Source organism: Lytechinus pictus, chromosome 2 (assembly GCF_037042905.1).
Source record: "Lytechinus pictus isolate F3 Inbred chromosome 2, Lp3.0, whole genome shotgun sequence".
Taxonomy (NCBI): Eukaryota; Metazoa; Echinodermata; class Echinoidea; order Temnopleuroida; family Toxopneustidae; genus Lytechinus; species Lytechinus pictus.
Window position 1 is genome coordinate 125,348 of NC_087246.1, and position 15,340 is coordinate 140,687.

At 36.0% G+C, this 15,340-nt stretch overlaps 1 protein-coding gene and 1 long non-coding RNA gene across 2 annotated transcripts; both read left to right on the plus strand.

Moving 5' to 3' along the window:
• The first annotated feature begins 318 nt into the window (after nucleotides 1-318).
• LOC129253708 (uncharacterized) lies at nucleotides 319-1,225 on the plus strand. The gene is made up of 2 exons (XM_054892123.1): nucleotides 319-700; nucleotides 798-1,225. Exons 1-2 carry the CDS (start codon nucleotides 319-321, stop codon nucleotides 1,223-1,225), a joined length of 810 nt encoding a protein of 269 aa, XP_054748098.1.
• Nucleotides 1,226-6,684: 5,459 nt separating this feature from the next.
• Nucleotides 6,685-14,716, plus strand: LOC129276611 (uncharacterized). Its single transcript, XR_010295096.1, has 3 exons — nucleotides 6,685-9,082; nucleotides 10,895-11,008; nucleotides 14,121-14,716. It is a non-coding gene; the product is annotated as an uncharacterized LOC129276611 (long non-coding RNA).
• Nucleotides 14,717-15,340: the final 624 nt, after the last annotated feature.

Below are 15,340 nucleotides of genomic sequence, written 5' to 3' on the forward strand. Positions count from 1 at the left end.
ATTTATGTGTGAGCAAAATATCCTGAAAATGGGTTTTAAAATACTGATGAAGTAGTTTGAACCGCAAGATTTTTGCTTAACTTGGGGCCTTAAATATGTTGTTACCATGGCAACACAACTTTCGACACACACAAAATGTGTCTCACACAACTTTACCTTGAAACCTATGTATGAGCCAAATTTAATGAGAATTTGTTGAAAATTGATGAAGTAATTAAAACTGAAAGTTTTTTATCAAATTTTTTGTCATATGTTGTTACCATGGCAACATGATTTCTGACACACACACCTTTACATCAGTCCCCAGTGGTAGCCAACATGTTCATGGAACATTTCGAGGAGACAGCTCTCCAGTCAGCAACCCACAAACCCAAAGTGTGGCTTAGATATGTGGACGACACTTTTGTGGTTTGGCAACATGGAGCTGAGGAAACTAGCAATTTCTTACAGCACCTCAACTCTCAACACGAGTGTATCAAGTTCACCATGGAAATGGAGAATGAGGGGTCTATCCCCTTTCTTGATACGAAGCTTACGAGGACGGCACAGGGATCCCTATCCCATCAGGTTTCTCGCAAACCTACTCACACTGATCGCTACTTGAACTATCGTTCATTCCACCACCCATCAGTGCTGAGATCCACCAACAAGACATTAGTCAAACGAGCCCACAAGGTTAGTGACCAGATCCACCTGAGCGGTGAGATTGAGCATATCAAACGTGTTTTGAAATATAACAACTACCCCTCACATAAGATCTCCACTGAGCTTCCCCCCCTCACGGAACCCTCATGTAGGACAGCCCAAGGCGAGAGTCGTTCTTCCATATCTGGGAGCAGCCTCTCACAAGATTCAGAGGATTTTGAGAGAAACCGACATTGAGGTTCGTCATAGTTCCTCAAATAAGATTCAATCTGCCCTCACTACCCATAAGGACAAGCGCACCTCCAAGGATCTCCCTGGAGTTTACCGAATTCCTTGTGAATGCGGTAAACTTTACATCAGAGAGACTGGTCGTTCCTTTAACATTCGGATTAAGGAACACAAGGCCCATGGTAAGAGAGACGAGAGGGACAAGTCTGCAATCATTGATCATGCTCAAACGCATGATCACCGGATCCTCTGGGATGAAAGTAGACTGGTCACTCGTGTCCCCTACTGGCATCAGCGGAGAGTCAGAGAAGTGTTGGAGATTGAGGAACAGCGGCCTCCAACTCAGCAATAGACAAAGAGGCTAATTAGCCTACCGGGACGTTCCACACACATGTGAGCACTGCAGTGTACAGGCGGAAGTGGTGGCTTTTGTCATTCATGCTAATCCTAGCGGGAATGATAACTGACGGCAATTCCGGTCGTCGCTGGTTTTGCGCGCCCAATTTTGTGTGTTGTCACCCACGTCTGCATATGTGGATGTCATGCGACTTATCTAGCCAATCAGAGACATGTACCTGCAAGGTACCGTGCATACAGCACTTCGACAGAGTATATAAGGCCTGCTTTTACAAACTTTGCTCATTCTCCTGAGGACGACAAGAACACACTTGTCGAAACGTCGAGATTGGGTGGTCCTTTTCAGGACCAACACTTGCCCAAGAAGATACATGGTGTACTGTGAAACCTACTACACTATACATCAATACCATTGTGTGTACCAAACTTCATGAAAATTGGTTACTAACACATCAATGATGTGGAGCTCATCCTGCATCTCGCAACAAAATTTAACACAATTTTTAATTTCAGCCGAGTTGACACTGTATTGGTGACATAAATTGAGGAAACAGAATTGAAAGTGATGAAGAAATGAGTAATGACATAGAAGAAGCTTTTCTTGTGTTTTATTAATAAATTTTGTATAAATAAGCATAAATAATTTTCTAGTCAAAATTTCTAAATTCTGTGTAGAACCTTGGTGAACCTCATGTAGCTCTCAGATGAAACCCAACAAATCAAAAGAAGTCAACAAATAATTTTTCTGTTGAAAAATATGCATAAATAAGCATATTTAATGAATTTCAAAATTCTGTGCTGAAATTTTGTATTGCCACCTAGAGCTATCATATAAAGCAAACAAATTTGAAATTGATCAACAAATGAAGGAGAAAAGGCATTTTTTGTGAGTTATGAATAAATTTTGCATAAATAAGCATAAATGAGTTTCTAGTCAAAATTCTGTGTACAAGTTTGGTGAACCTCATGCAGCTCTACCAGATGGAAGAAAAATTAAAAATCGGTCAACAATTAAAAGCATTTTAAGTGAATTTTTAAAAATACACATAAATAAACATAAAAATTTTCTAATCAAAATTTCAAAATTCTGTGTAGAAGTTTGGTGAACTTCATGAAGCTCTACCAGAAGAAAGCAAAAAATCAAAATCGGTAAACAAATAAAGAAGGAGAAGCATTTTTTTGTATTGAAAAATGTGCCTAAATTATAGCATATGGGCAATTCCACAGGTTGGTGGACATGAGCTTAAAAATTCAAATTCAATCTTTTCTTGAATTTTTAATACTTTAAGTCCTTCATGCATGATAGTTTCAGGAACAAGAAATAAAAAGTTTATTTTCATATGTATACTTTGGAAAAAAATGGTCAAAAGTTGTGTCTTCCTTTCTGTACCAAAATACAAGAAAAATAGTGAAAAATGAAATATGCCTTATTACCATTTTGTTATTGCAACAACGTACCACTTTATATATTTCTGAAGTTTAGAAGAGTCAAATTACCTAAAATACACAACAGCTTTTCAATTAAATTTGTAGTACTCATTCAAAAATGAATATTGCAACCCGCTCAGGTGATGTAACGTGAGTAACCGAAAAAACTGACTTTGTTTTCTGAGAGAAAAATTCTTCACAGTTAATTGGTGGGATTTTAAATTCTCTTCCTTCAAACAATCTTTGACACAGTAATGACTATCAAAATCATTAAAAAGTACAATTTTTTATAAAAATGATGAAGAAAAACTGTAACGTGAGTAACTTTGTAACGTGAGTAACCATCATGTAATGTGAGTAACCAGTAAAAATTATGCAGTTAGGTAACATTTTCTGTGGGATGTCAAGTTTTAAGTCTCATGGTTAGTTGTGAAGTTATTTTTGATTAATTAAAAGCAAAATGAGGGTACACCTCTTTGATGTGACTCTTTGTTCATCAAAATATCAGTGGTCATACAATCACACACAAAATTGAATATTAGTAGAAGTATTCACAATGCGAGAGTGCATTAGTAAGACTTGGTTTCGATTATTCCAAACTTTAAAGAGTGTTCGAACAACACATTGAATGTCCTTACCTGTAACCCTATCTAGGCTGGGGTATTTTGGGAGTTAATATGGCCCGGGGGGGGGGTGGGTGGGGCCTCCCAGGTCCCCCTTGAGATCTCCGCCATTGGCCGCACGATCACGCCGAAAATTTGCACGCAGGTTGTCTTGGACATAATCTACAATACTATACAGTAATTTATTTCATGCAAATTGGTATTAAGCAATTATGCTAATTTATGCATAATTAGTAAGCAAAATCATACTTTTCCCTCTTCCTCCCTAATAAAGCTCCAATTGTTCCAATTTTTTGTATAAAATCTCTTTTTGATGTTCCTAGCAATGAATTTTACACACATTATTGAATTTTTAGTGACATTTATGTTGTTGACCATACATGGACAAAATGTAACGTGAGTATAAACCGTAACGTGAGTAACCACTTTATCTACACCCCTAGTAAAAACCATATGTTCTTTATTTTTTTTAATTATGTACAAAGTTTGTCTCCCTAATATACTTCTTTGAAATGGATATAATCAACTTTCATAAAAGCCTTGTATGAGGAGACTTTTCACTTATGTCGACTTATCATTTTATGCATGTCCAAATCATGTAACGTGAGTAACCGACACATTCCAAAGATTTGCCAGGAGCATAATAAAATTTCCCAAGTTTTGTTTTTATACAAAGGATAGTCAGATTGTGTACTTTGTTGTGATAAGGAGATGTTTAGTTCCTATCAATAATAATGGAGTTACAGCTCCAAGTATGAGTCAAGGTGTCTCCAAATGTAACGTGAGTAACCGTGGAATAGCCCATATATATTTAATGAGTTTCAAAATTCTGTGTAGAAGTTTTGAATCCCCAACCTAGTGCTATCATATAAAGCAAACATAATTGAAATCAGACTTAAAATGATGAAGAAGAAACTTTTTTGAAATTCGGTCAACAAATAAACGAAGCATTTTCTGTGATTTATGAATTTCGTATAAATTAGAATATTAAATAATTTTCTACTCAAAATTTCAAAATTCTGTGTACAAGTTTGGTGAACCTCATTAGCTCTACCACATGGTATAAAAAATTGAAATCGGTCAAAAAATAAAGAAGAAGAAGCATTTTACAAATGTATGTGAACTTTTTAAAATACGCCTTAATTAGCATAAAAATCTTTATAGTCAAAATGTCAAAATTCTGTGTAGAAGTTGGTGAACCTCATGAAGCTCTACTAGATGGGAAGCAAAAAAAAACAAAATCAGTCAACAAATAATGAAGAAGCATTTTTGGTGAATTTTGAAAAATGCACATAAATTAGCATATTTAATGAGTTTCAAAATTCTGTGTATAAGTTTTGAATCCCCAACCTAGTGCTATCATATAAAGCAAACAGAATTGAAATCGGACTTGAAATGACGAAGAAGCATTTTGAAATTGTGGACAGACGACGGACGCCATGCCACGTCATAAGCTCATCTGGCCCTTCGGGCCGGATGAGCTAAAAAATTGAGAAAGTAGTTTGAACTGCAAGATTTTTACCTTATTTTGGGCAAAAAATACCGCTAGCAACACAATTTTCAACACATGTATGCAAAAAGTGTGTCTTGCACATCTATACCCCAACACCAATATGTGTTCCAAGTTACATGAAAATCAGTTAAAAACTGAGGATTAGTTTGATGCGCAACATTGCAACGGACCGACCGTACGCTGATTCCTATATACCCCCTTCAAACTTCAGTCTGGCGGGAGTATAAAAATGCATGATTAATTTCTTCTTCAATATCACAATTTAAATATGAATTACCATTGATTATATTCCACTTGCAAAGGTTTCGTCAGGTGGGAAGTAAATTATATTCTCGAAGTCTATTATCGTCAACCTTTGACCTTGGTCATGCGACCTGAAATTTGGACAAGATGTTCAGTGATACTTGATTACCCTTATGTCCAAGTTTCATGAAATAGGTCAATATACTTTATGATGACATTTCAAAACCTTAACCTTCATGAAGATTTCAATGTTGACGACACCACTGTTGCCATCGGAAAAGCAGTCTCACTTTGCAATGAAGGCAAAATTACAAAGTGTTGGCAGGTTTTACTTTGTTCAATTGTTCAATTATTATGACATGTACAACATTTTTTTTTTTCGTTTGGGGCATACTTACAACCAAGAACTGTCTGATGACAAGGATTATGACTATGACTAAAATGTAGCTTCCAACAGCAATGACAACAATGACTGGAATTGGTAAGGCAAGTTCGCTAACTGGGGTTTCTTCCACTGACTGTACATATATGAAAAAAAAAAAACGTTAATCAAATAAATATTGTTAACCATACTCTTAAATTGTTCTGAAGCCTGCAAGAAAATACAGAAAATCTAGTTTAGATGGTCCTTTTCAGGACCAAACACATACCAACAAAAGAATATGTGGTGTACCATGAAGACTCCATTTGAGTTGTCTAAATCTGGATGTTTAATGAAGTCTTTAAAAAAGGGAAGTATCAATTGTTTAAATGACCTTTGCTCTGGCCCTGATCCACTGATATTGTACATCTACAAACTTCCATTCTAAGTCTGAATGAAATCGTTAACGTGAAATGTGGTGTACCATGTACAGGTTGCGTACAAATAATTATATACATGTTATCACACAACATTTAACCCTATAAGGCTAAACATTGGAAGCAGCAGATGAGTTTACCAGGATACACCTTAACAGTGGATTAAAAAAAAAATCACCTAAAAGGCGTTCATTAGACATTAGACACAATCACATCTCAAACAGTAAAACATATTGAACCCTGGTGGAGGCTTCATCAGGCATCATGGTGTACATGTACATGTAGTTCTGACTCCCATTTCTAAATCAGAGGGTATTGAGTTCAAATCCTACTCAGAGCGTCAATTTTCTTCAGCAAGAATGTTGTCCTTATTGTGCTACACCCAACCCAGGCCAGGTAAACAGGGAACTAGCAGGAACGCTATAGAGGTCCAGGGTAATTTTTTTAGAGACTTCTGATAAAGCAAGCGAGAGCGCTATTGAAGCAAACATTTTGAAATTATTACAAGCGGTGATACTCACATCAGCCATGTTTTATGTTTACTTGGAGAATTGTTTCCTTTCCATCTCTGCTAAATGACTTGCTAGGAGGAGGCTATAATTAAAGAAATTGCCAAGCCACACACATGGACCTATTTGTGGCAAAAAGGAAGAAAACATGTACAACATGTAATTCAAATATTACATGTGCACTGCATGATACTATAAAGGCTATGAACTAATAATATCTCTCCAATGCATAAAATGGCCAAAACAGGTACCTATGAGGGCTTATTTTATTTACTCGCGTTCGCGTCGCGTTGGAAATCACTCGCGTTTTGGATTTTTTGTGATTTTTTTTTTTCATTTCGGTGCGATTTTTTTTTCTAACGGTGTCTTCAATGGGAAAAGAAAATGAAATTGAAATTCGAGTTTCGTTTTGAGCCGGCAATTAAGTGCCTTGAATAAAATGTACTCGACTACTATGTATATAAAGTAACAATTTTGTTGGTCCCCAGGTGGGTGTTTCATCAATATTGTCGCGCGACAACTGTCAGCGCTGACTAAAAATTGCATTTCACGAAACTCTCGGAGCCCCTCTGACTATTGTCAGAGAATTTTTATTTTACAAATCGACTTGAACGGTTTTCGCTGACTAATTAGGCCACGCCCACTTCCAAAGTCGGTCGTGAAAAAAGATGATTTAGTTCGTTGATGTTTTCGCCGCTACGATTCGAAATGAAATGAATAAATTAGTAGAAGCGAAGGTCCCCGGTGTCGTGAATGAGGATTTTACCGAAGTAAAACCCTTCAAAATGTCGTTCATATTGTATGTAAGGTGATTGAATTATTTGTGGTGCATAATTATCAAATGAATTACAAGAAAAGAAAATCTTCTGGCAGGACCCCTGTTGATACGATCGATAAACTTGACAATACATAATCCAGTCTAGTCCCATACCCGTGTTTCTGTCTGTAGAACTATTTCAGGTCCAGACTAACGTTGATCCGCACATGGCTGCAATTTTATAAATTTTGCAAAGAGAATTCTTTATATTGTTTTTTCTTTATGTCATTCTATGTTACAAATCGTGGTTTTTCATTTCCTTTGGTTTTGCATTAATTTTGTCGCTCGGTGTGGTCGGAGATATCCTCGATCACCAGGCAAACCAGCGTGTGCAATTGTTAATGTACACTTATCCAATGGGGCCATCCCAATTTCGTGTTACAGATATTGTAATTGAACAAGAGCTAAATCACATGGTAATAATGTGGGTGGTAAATTGGATGTTCTTAATTAGCAAGTCACAAGTCAAATGAAGTGAAGGCTCTCGACAGCAGGCGAGGATTCTGGGGGGGATGATGTGGCGTTCACACCCAATAAAGATTAAAATCTATATATATAATTATACATGTAGATCCAAGTTTTAAATGGTGCACCCGTGGCCGTACTAGTAGTAGTATAGGACATAGATCGAGGCCTAACTTTACTACTGTACTAGAATAGGCCTAGATCTATCTTTAATTATCTTTGACTTTGTGCACCCACGTGAAATGAGCCATTCCATAGCTCCCTTTTAAAAAAAAGATTGTCCAATTTGGGGGGAGACGAAATAATGCTCTTCATTTGTGTGCGATAATGAAGTTTGTTTTGCTTTTTTTTTCTTAGTCAATTTTTTAGACAAATTACTAATTAGCACCCTATGAATTTTGACTCTCAATCTGCAATATCATTGGTGTTGTTTGGGTAAATAAATTAAATTATTGTTGATAGTGTCTCTTAATCTATTTTTTGAAAATATTATCCAAAAGGGGGGGGGGCAAATTTTTCGTAGGTAAATTTTGACAAATCAAGGAAATTTCTTACCAAAAAAAATTGACAACCCCCCCAAATTTTTTTTTTAATATAGAAAAGGTCTGCACTTTTTAATTTTACTTTTCAAAAAGAGGGGGGGGGGCACATACCCCCTAGATCCGTGCCTGGTCATACCTAACCTTAAATAGCATGTAAAAGTTAAAGGTCTCATCAAGATCGGTGCCTGGTCATACCTAACCTTAAATAGCATGTAAAAGTTAAAGGTCTCATCAAGCCCAAGTATTTTTTTGCCTTGAATCTCATATTAAAGTTCCATTGAACAAAGGTCAAAGTCCAGAAATAGTTGACAGTTTGATGGGGATGCAATTATTTGCTGCAATTATGAATTAGGAGCCTATTCATTTTTTATTAATTTGATCATGGCTTTTTACCAGCAAGGTATCCAAGCTCTATTTGGTTAGAAAATTTTTTTATTTTATTTGAATAAAAAAATATTATTGAAAAAAATTATTTGTATGGTTAATGTGTTAATGACTGTCTTGTTTATAATTAAGTAAAAATTATACGAATTAACAAGGACAAATTGTTGACTGATTGTTGGTAAATTCTAGAAATTTCAGGATAATAAAAAAAAAAAAATGATTGGTATATTTGATCATTCCCCTTTATGAAATGTCAACAATATTCATTGAAAGTGCAATATTTTTCCATGATCACTGTGTAAATCTACATATTTTCTTTGATACATGTATATCAATGTGATATTATCAATATTTTAATTTCAGACTACGGACGTTTGAACAATATGCAGAAGAAGACGAGTCTTGAACTAGAAAGCTAGGCTCTGACTGGTCTACTACAGCAAGGAATGTGCCAGTGGCCAATCTGATGAACATGTGGCAGAAGATTTGGCAATGGGTGAAGAAATACTGAGATTTAAATGCAACCACAGGTAACATGTAGACTAGTAAAATGCGATAATGATTACAAAATAATGAAAGATATTGTTTAGGTTGCAGAATGTTAAATCATTAAAGGGATGGTCCGGGCTGAAAATATTTATATGTTAATACATAGAGTAGAATTCACTGAGCAAAATGCCAAAAATTTCATCAAAATCGGACAACAAATAATAAAGTTATTGAAGTTTAAGGTTGAGCAATATTTTGTGAAAACAGTCATCATGAATATTCATTAGGTGGGCTGATGATGTCACATCTCCACTTTCCGTTTTCTTATGTTATTACATAAAATCATAATTTTTTCATTATTTCATACTTGTGTGAAAAGTATGTCTCCCTTATAATGAAATAAGTTGCAGTGCTCAATAAATATCTAACGCACTAAATCAGTTGTCAATCCAATTTTTCTAGTTCTTAAAGAATTTTTTTTTTAATAAACTTAATTTCATATAATACAATACAAAAGAACAATTGGAGATGTGACATCATCAGCCCACCTAATGAATATTCATGATGACTGTTTCCACAAAAATATTGCTAAACTTTAAAATTCAATAACTTTGTTATTTGTTATCCGATCTTGATGAAATTTTCGTCATTTTGCTCAGGCAATTCTACTCTATTCAATTATACATACTTTTAGCCTGGACCATCCCTTTAAAACCCACATCAATGACAATGAAATCAGACTGACCAGATTTTCTATTTAAAGTCAGTTTGTAATGCAAACATTCGTAAACATGAAAGATATGTAAAAGATTCAAAATGTTTTGCATGTTAGCTGCAGGGTCAGCGGAACGGTTTTGAAAGTGAGGGGGCTGAGCCGAAAGTGTGGGGGGAGGGGGGACTGACCATGCAAAAAATCATAAGCAGACCAGTCAATTTTACATTTTTGTACATGGTTTTGGAAAACAGTGCGGGGGCTGAAAAATGTTAAATGACCATCTGGTTATGTTTTTTTGCACGGTCACCTCGCTCACTTTAAAAACCGTTCCGCTGACCCTGCAGCTAACAAGCACCCCCCTCCCCGTTTCCGCAGCCCCTGCTCTCACCCCTCAATCCATTTATCACTTCTTGCTCATGTGTATGTACATACAAGTTACATTGTGAGGAATAATTTCTCTATTTCAGTTTCTCAGCCAGAGCATATGTCATTTACTATTGTTTGTATTTTTTATTAACATAATAAAAACTTGAACCCTTTATTTACTCCCTTCTACATGAAACCTGGTAATCAAAACATGTTTTATTTCCTGTTTATTTACGTGTACGGGTCGGCGTGCACTGCCAGGTAAGGGGGGCAGTGCACGCCGACCCGACCGAGCGAGGGACCGCTCAGCTAGTCAACCCCCACCCACGGGAAACTAGCGAGCCCGCCAATTTTGTCTTATTTGCATATTGCCGACTCGCGGCGTATTTGCATATATACCTCCGGCTTATTTGCATATACGCCCGACCAATCACATAATGGATCAGTGCCCACCTATTGTTCCCGCGTTCGTGCGTACGGTCCTGGGGATTGGTATAAATTGACTACCGTATCAGATAATTTTCGTCACTTGATAAAGAGTTGCAGCGGCACTCGAAAGCTCGTGAACTTGTAAGCTAGTGAACACTTTTTGCGAGAGTGATCACAAATTTCCTTGTTGACCATAGTAGATTGCGAGACAAATGAATACCCTCTAGCGATTATTTCATCGTGCAATAATGAACCTATTTAGTATTACATAATACATGTGAGAAGAAATACAAGATTATGGCAAATATTTTAATTAGTTATTTCAATACTATTTTTCCTTCAGGTGGAGGCTTCACCCAAACTTTTCAGACAGACATGAGATACAAAGTTACTCAAGTATAAATGGTTGAAGGTTTTAGGAGAGCCAGACAAGAAGGCAGGAAATGTGATGTCACTTGTAAGTAAAACACTCTTAATCATGACTGCCTCACTTTGGCGAAGTAAAGTCACATTAAAAAAAAATTAAATTACTGGTAGTCTGGTACTCATTTCCATTCCATTCCTTGTTTTTATTTGGCAATAAGTCATTATTGACTATTTTTGCCACCCACTGTATGAAAATTAGGGTAACAATTTTATTTATTATTATTATTTTTATATTACTTTTTTTTTATTATTTCTTGTATATTCACTCCTTTTTTTTTTCATGAAAAAAAAAAAAAAAAAAAAAAAAAAAAAAAATTTAAATACATATATGAAACAAACAAGTGGAATGCCTCTGGCCGTCTCACCTGCATCACGCGATTCAATATAGCAGCAGTGCTGATTTTGAAAACTACTATAACTCGCACAAGATGTTCAGTGATACTTGGTTACTCTTATTTCCACGTTTTATGAACTAGACCAATACACTTATAGAGATATGATGGCAATTCAACAAATACCCCCAACGTGGCCAAAGTTCTTTGACCTTACATGACCTTTGACCTTGATCATGTGACCTGAAACTCGCACAGGATGTTCAGTGATACTTGATTACTATTATATCAAAGTTTTATGAACTAGACCAACACACTTTCAAATTTATGGCTGTAATTCAACAAATACCACAATTTGGCCAAAGTTCATTGACCCTAAATGACCTTTGACCTTGATCATGTGACCTGAAACTTGCACAGGATGTTCAGTGATACTTGATTAACCTTATGTATAAGTTTCATGAACTAGGTCCATATATTTTCTAAGTTATGATGACATTTCAAAAACTTAACCTTAGGTTAAGATTTTGATGTTGATTCCCCCAACATGGTCTAAGTTCATTGACCCTAAATGACCTTTGACCTTGGTCATGTGACATGAAACTCAGGCAGGATGTTCAGTAATACTTGATTAACCTTATGGCCAAGTTTCATGAACTAGGTCCATATACTTTCTAAGTTATGCTGTCATTTCAAAAACTTAACCTCAGGTTAAGATTTGGTGTTGACGCCGCCGTCGCCGCCGCCGCCGCCGCCGCCGCCGTCGCCGTCGGAAAAGCGGCGCCTATAGTCTCACTCTGCTATGCAGGTGAGACAAAAACTGAGGAATAAGATATCAGCAAACAATAGGGGGATTACTTCCCGAAAAGGATAAGGTTGTTGATCGACGATCTATGAAAACTTTATATAAAAGAAAATCATTCTAACAAGTGGGGATAACGTTTTAACTTAAAGTAAAATAAAGACGGAGATAGAAAGGATTTATGTGATCAAGAAGTGATAAGATAGGAAAAAAAAGAAACTGATTTGACATGACTGAAAGAGAGACAGGCAAAGAAAGAAGAGCCCCCTCCCACACCCGTACCAGAGTTACGGGGTTACGGCTGTCCCGTCGGTGGATTCAGGTCCATCAACATCTTGAGGTTTGATCTTTCCAGGGGACAAACGCCTTTAACCTACCTACATGGAAAATAAAAGGGGGCCCTTGTGGGAGGAAACCCTTCCTCCTCCTTGTGACCCTCAGTCAGTCGATTGACACTTGTCTGTATGGAAAAAGAGCCTTCAAACATGAAATCCAGCAAATTCAAAAGGGAAGTGTCAATACACTTGGGTGGTTATTTTATTATTTTAATTTTGTTTCTATTACTTTTTTATATATATTTTTTGTCATAACTATTAAATTATCCTTTCTTCTCTCCCTCCTTTGCAAAGAAAAAAAAATATATATATATATAAGAAATAAGGAAACCCCAGCAAGACACAGGGAGATGTCTTCCTTCTTCTTTCTTAAAGTCAAAGCTTTAACAAAGATGAAACATAATCTATCACATTGCATAATATTGACATTTTAGTAAATTATATAGTGTGGGATGCTTTGCGACCAATCATCCAAGGTTAGTTGCAAGATATTGTAGGCGGTTAGAGATGAAAAAAGTATTATAACATAATTATATCGTGTGTACATCCAACGCGCGACTGATTAAGTTAATGAATAATAATTGCAAAAGTCTTCTCAGTGAAATATTAATTTCATAATCATGAGACAATTAACTAACTGATAAAGAAGAGAACAAGATAGCAACTAAAATTCTGCATAGCTAGCTAGCTACCTAGATTTACCGTTTCTCAAACAATCGCTTGGTCCTTAAAACAAAGCGGACGATGGATTTTTGCATTTTGTTTCGTGCACTTTTCAGTAATGTCATTATTTCCTTAGTATCAGTTATATTGGTTTCGACAAGTAACATAGCCTTTCTATAATGTATTTACTGTTCTCTTCTTTATTTGGTCTTCTTCCAGTCAATTTTTGAAAACAATGACATCTATAAGTGCTTAGATGCTTAATTGATTAATGGTTATATTTCTTGGACTGTTGTATAACAACCAATATCAATCAATGCTAGATGGTGTGACTTGCTTTCTATTGCCAAAGTAGTAAATGAATGTTCCAATGTTCTGCATTCCTATTAAACCCCCCCCCCCCACACACACACACACACACACCATCACCATCTGCTTTGTCAGGGAGGAACTTGACACCAGAAAAGAACACAATTTTTTTATATCTCTTGTATGCCTGATTGCCTGTATAAATCAGATAAATGTAATGACTACAAAAGCAGTCATTAAACATTACTAATTCAAATGATCTTGATGGGGGGGGGGTGCCTCAGGATCTTGCCTGTTGATTGTGCACTCACTTCAGAAATCAGCAGGTATGCTGCTGCTCCTGATGTTTTTTTATTTATGATAATATGACTCTTGCATGAAATCAGCATTTGGCTCTAAATCAAGAAATAAAGACCAAATTAAAAAATTTGGATTTTGACTCCCTTTCTTAGATAAACCAATGAGAAAAACCCAAGTCATTAAAATCAATTGTGTATACATGTACATTTTAATCATTTTCTTATGCATTTCTTTGTTATTAACTTTTTGTTTTTGTTGTTTAATAAGGCTTTGGTGACAATATTTTAACCATTTAGAACTTATAATTAAAGAAAGAATAAATGACTTTGATATCAATAATGATGGAAATTAATATCTTTATTAATAAAATATCACATGCTCTATAAATTAATTCCATTTCAGTTACTTTGATAAACATGAACAGCAGCAGGAGCAACAACAGCATCAGCAGCCGAAGGCCACAACTGCAGTAAGAGATGCAACAACCAAACTGACAACATCAAGAGCAACAGCAAAAATAACAATTGCAGCAGAAATGCAACAACCACATTGGCAACATCAACAGCAGCAGGAGCTCCAACAACCATGCAGGGAACATCGGGCGCAACATAAATAACTTCATCAAGAGATGAAACAACCACACTGGTAAACAGCAACAGCAGTAGCAACAATGACAGTAGAAACAAAGCCAACAGCAAGGATTCTAGCAAGCAATCATACAGGCAACAACACAAGCGGCAACATCAAAAAATGCATCAGGAGATGCAACAGCCATACTCGTAAACAACAGCAGTAGCAGCGATGACAACAGCAACCACACAGGCAACACCTTGAGCAACATCAGTAGCAACAATAACTAATTGCACCAGGAGATGCAACAATCACACCCACAACACCAATAGCAGCAGCAAAAACAACAGCAATTCCAGCAACCACAATGACAACAGCAGCAGCAACACCAACAACATTAATGAAATATTGAAAAACCTGTACAAAAGTTAATGAGGCCACAGTTTTCAGACATTATCGGACATTATTGATTAAAGAATGCACAATGATTTATTCGGGTTGAAGAAAATTATGTTTGAAAAATGTGTACATTTGAAGATGTTTCTTAAGTATCGATAAATATTTATGAAAATATAGATATTTAAAGATAAAAATACGATTCTTGAAATGTTTACTTTTTATTTGTCATTGACTAAAAATAAATACATTTTCTTTGAATTTTCTTAATGAAATGAAAAATAGGCAATTTATTAAAATGTTATATTCAAAATCACTGAAATTGATCGATTTTAGCTGCGAAGGCCCTAAAAGGCTGATTAGTCGGTGAAAATGAGTTTGGTCGGTAGGTGAAGGCCACCGACAAAATTAGTCGGTGGTTTCCAATAATTTGTCGGAGAAAATCACCGACAAATTTTCATGAAATGAAATTTAGTCGGTGATGTCAAAGTTGTCGGTGAAAATGAAATTAATCGGTGAAAATCACAATTGGTCAGAGAAAACCACCGACTAATTGTTTGATGAAACCCCCCCCCCCTGGACTTATTTATAACCAGAGTGCACTTTACTCCCCCTCCTACTTCTCTTTCTTCTCAGTCTTCTTTTTTTATTCCTAT

Excerpts from the sequence above, each read along its gene's own strand:
- LOC129253708 (XM_054892123.1), top strand. The coding sequence starts at position 319 with ATGTTCATGGAACATTTCGAGGAGACAGCTCTCCAGTCAGCAACCCAC. Across the intron at positions 701-797 it reads TGACCAGATCCACCTGAGCG|GACAGCCCAAGGCGAGAGTC; the intron begins GTGAGATTGAGC and ends ACCCTCATGTAG.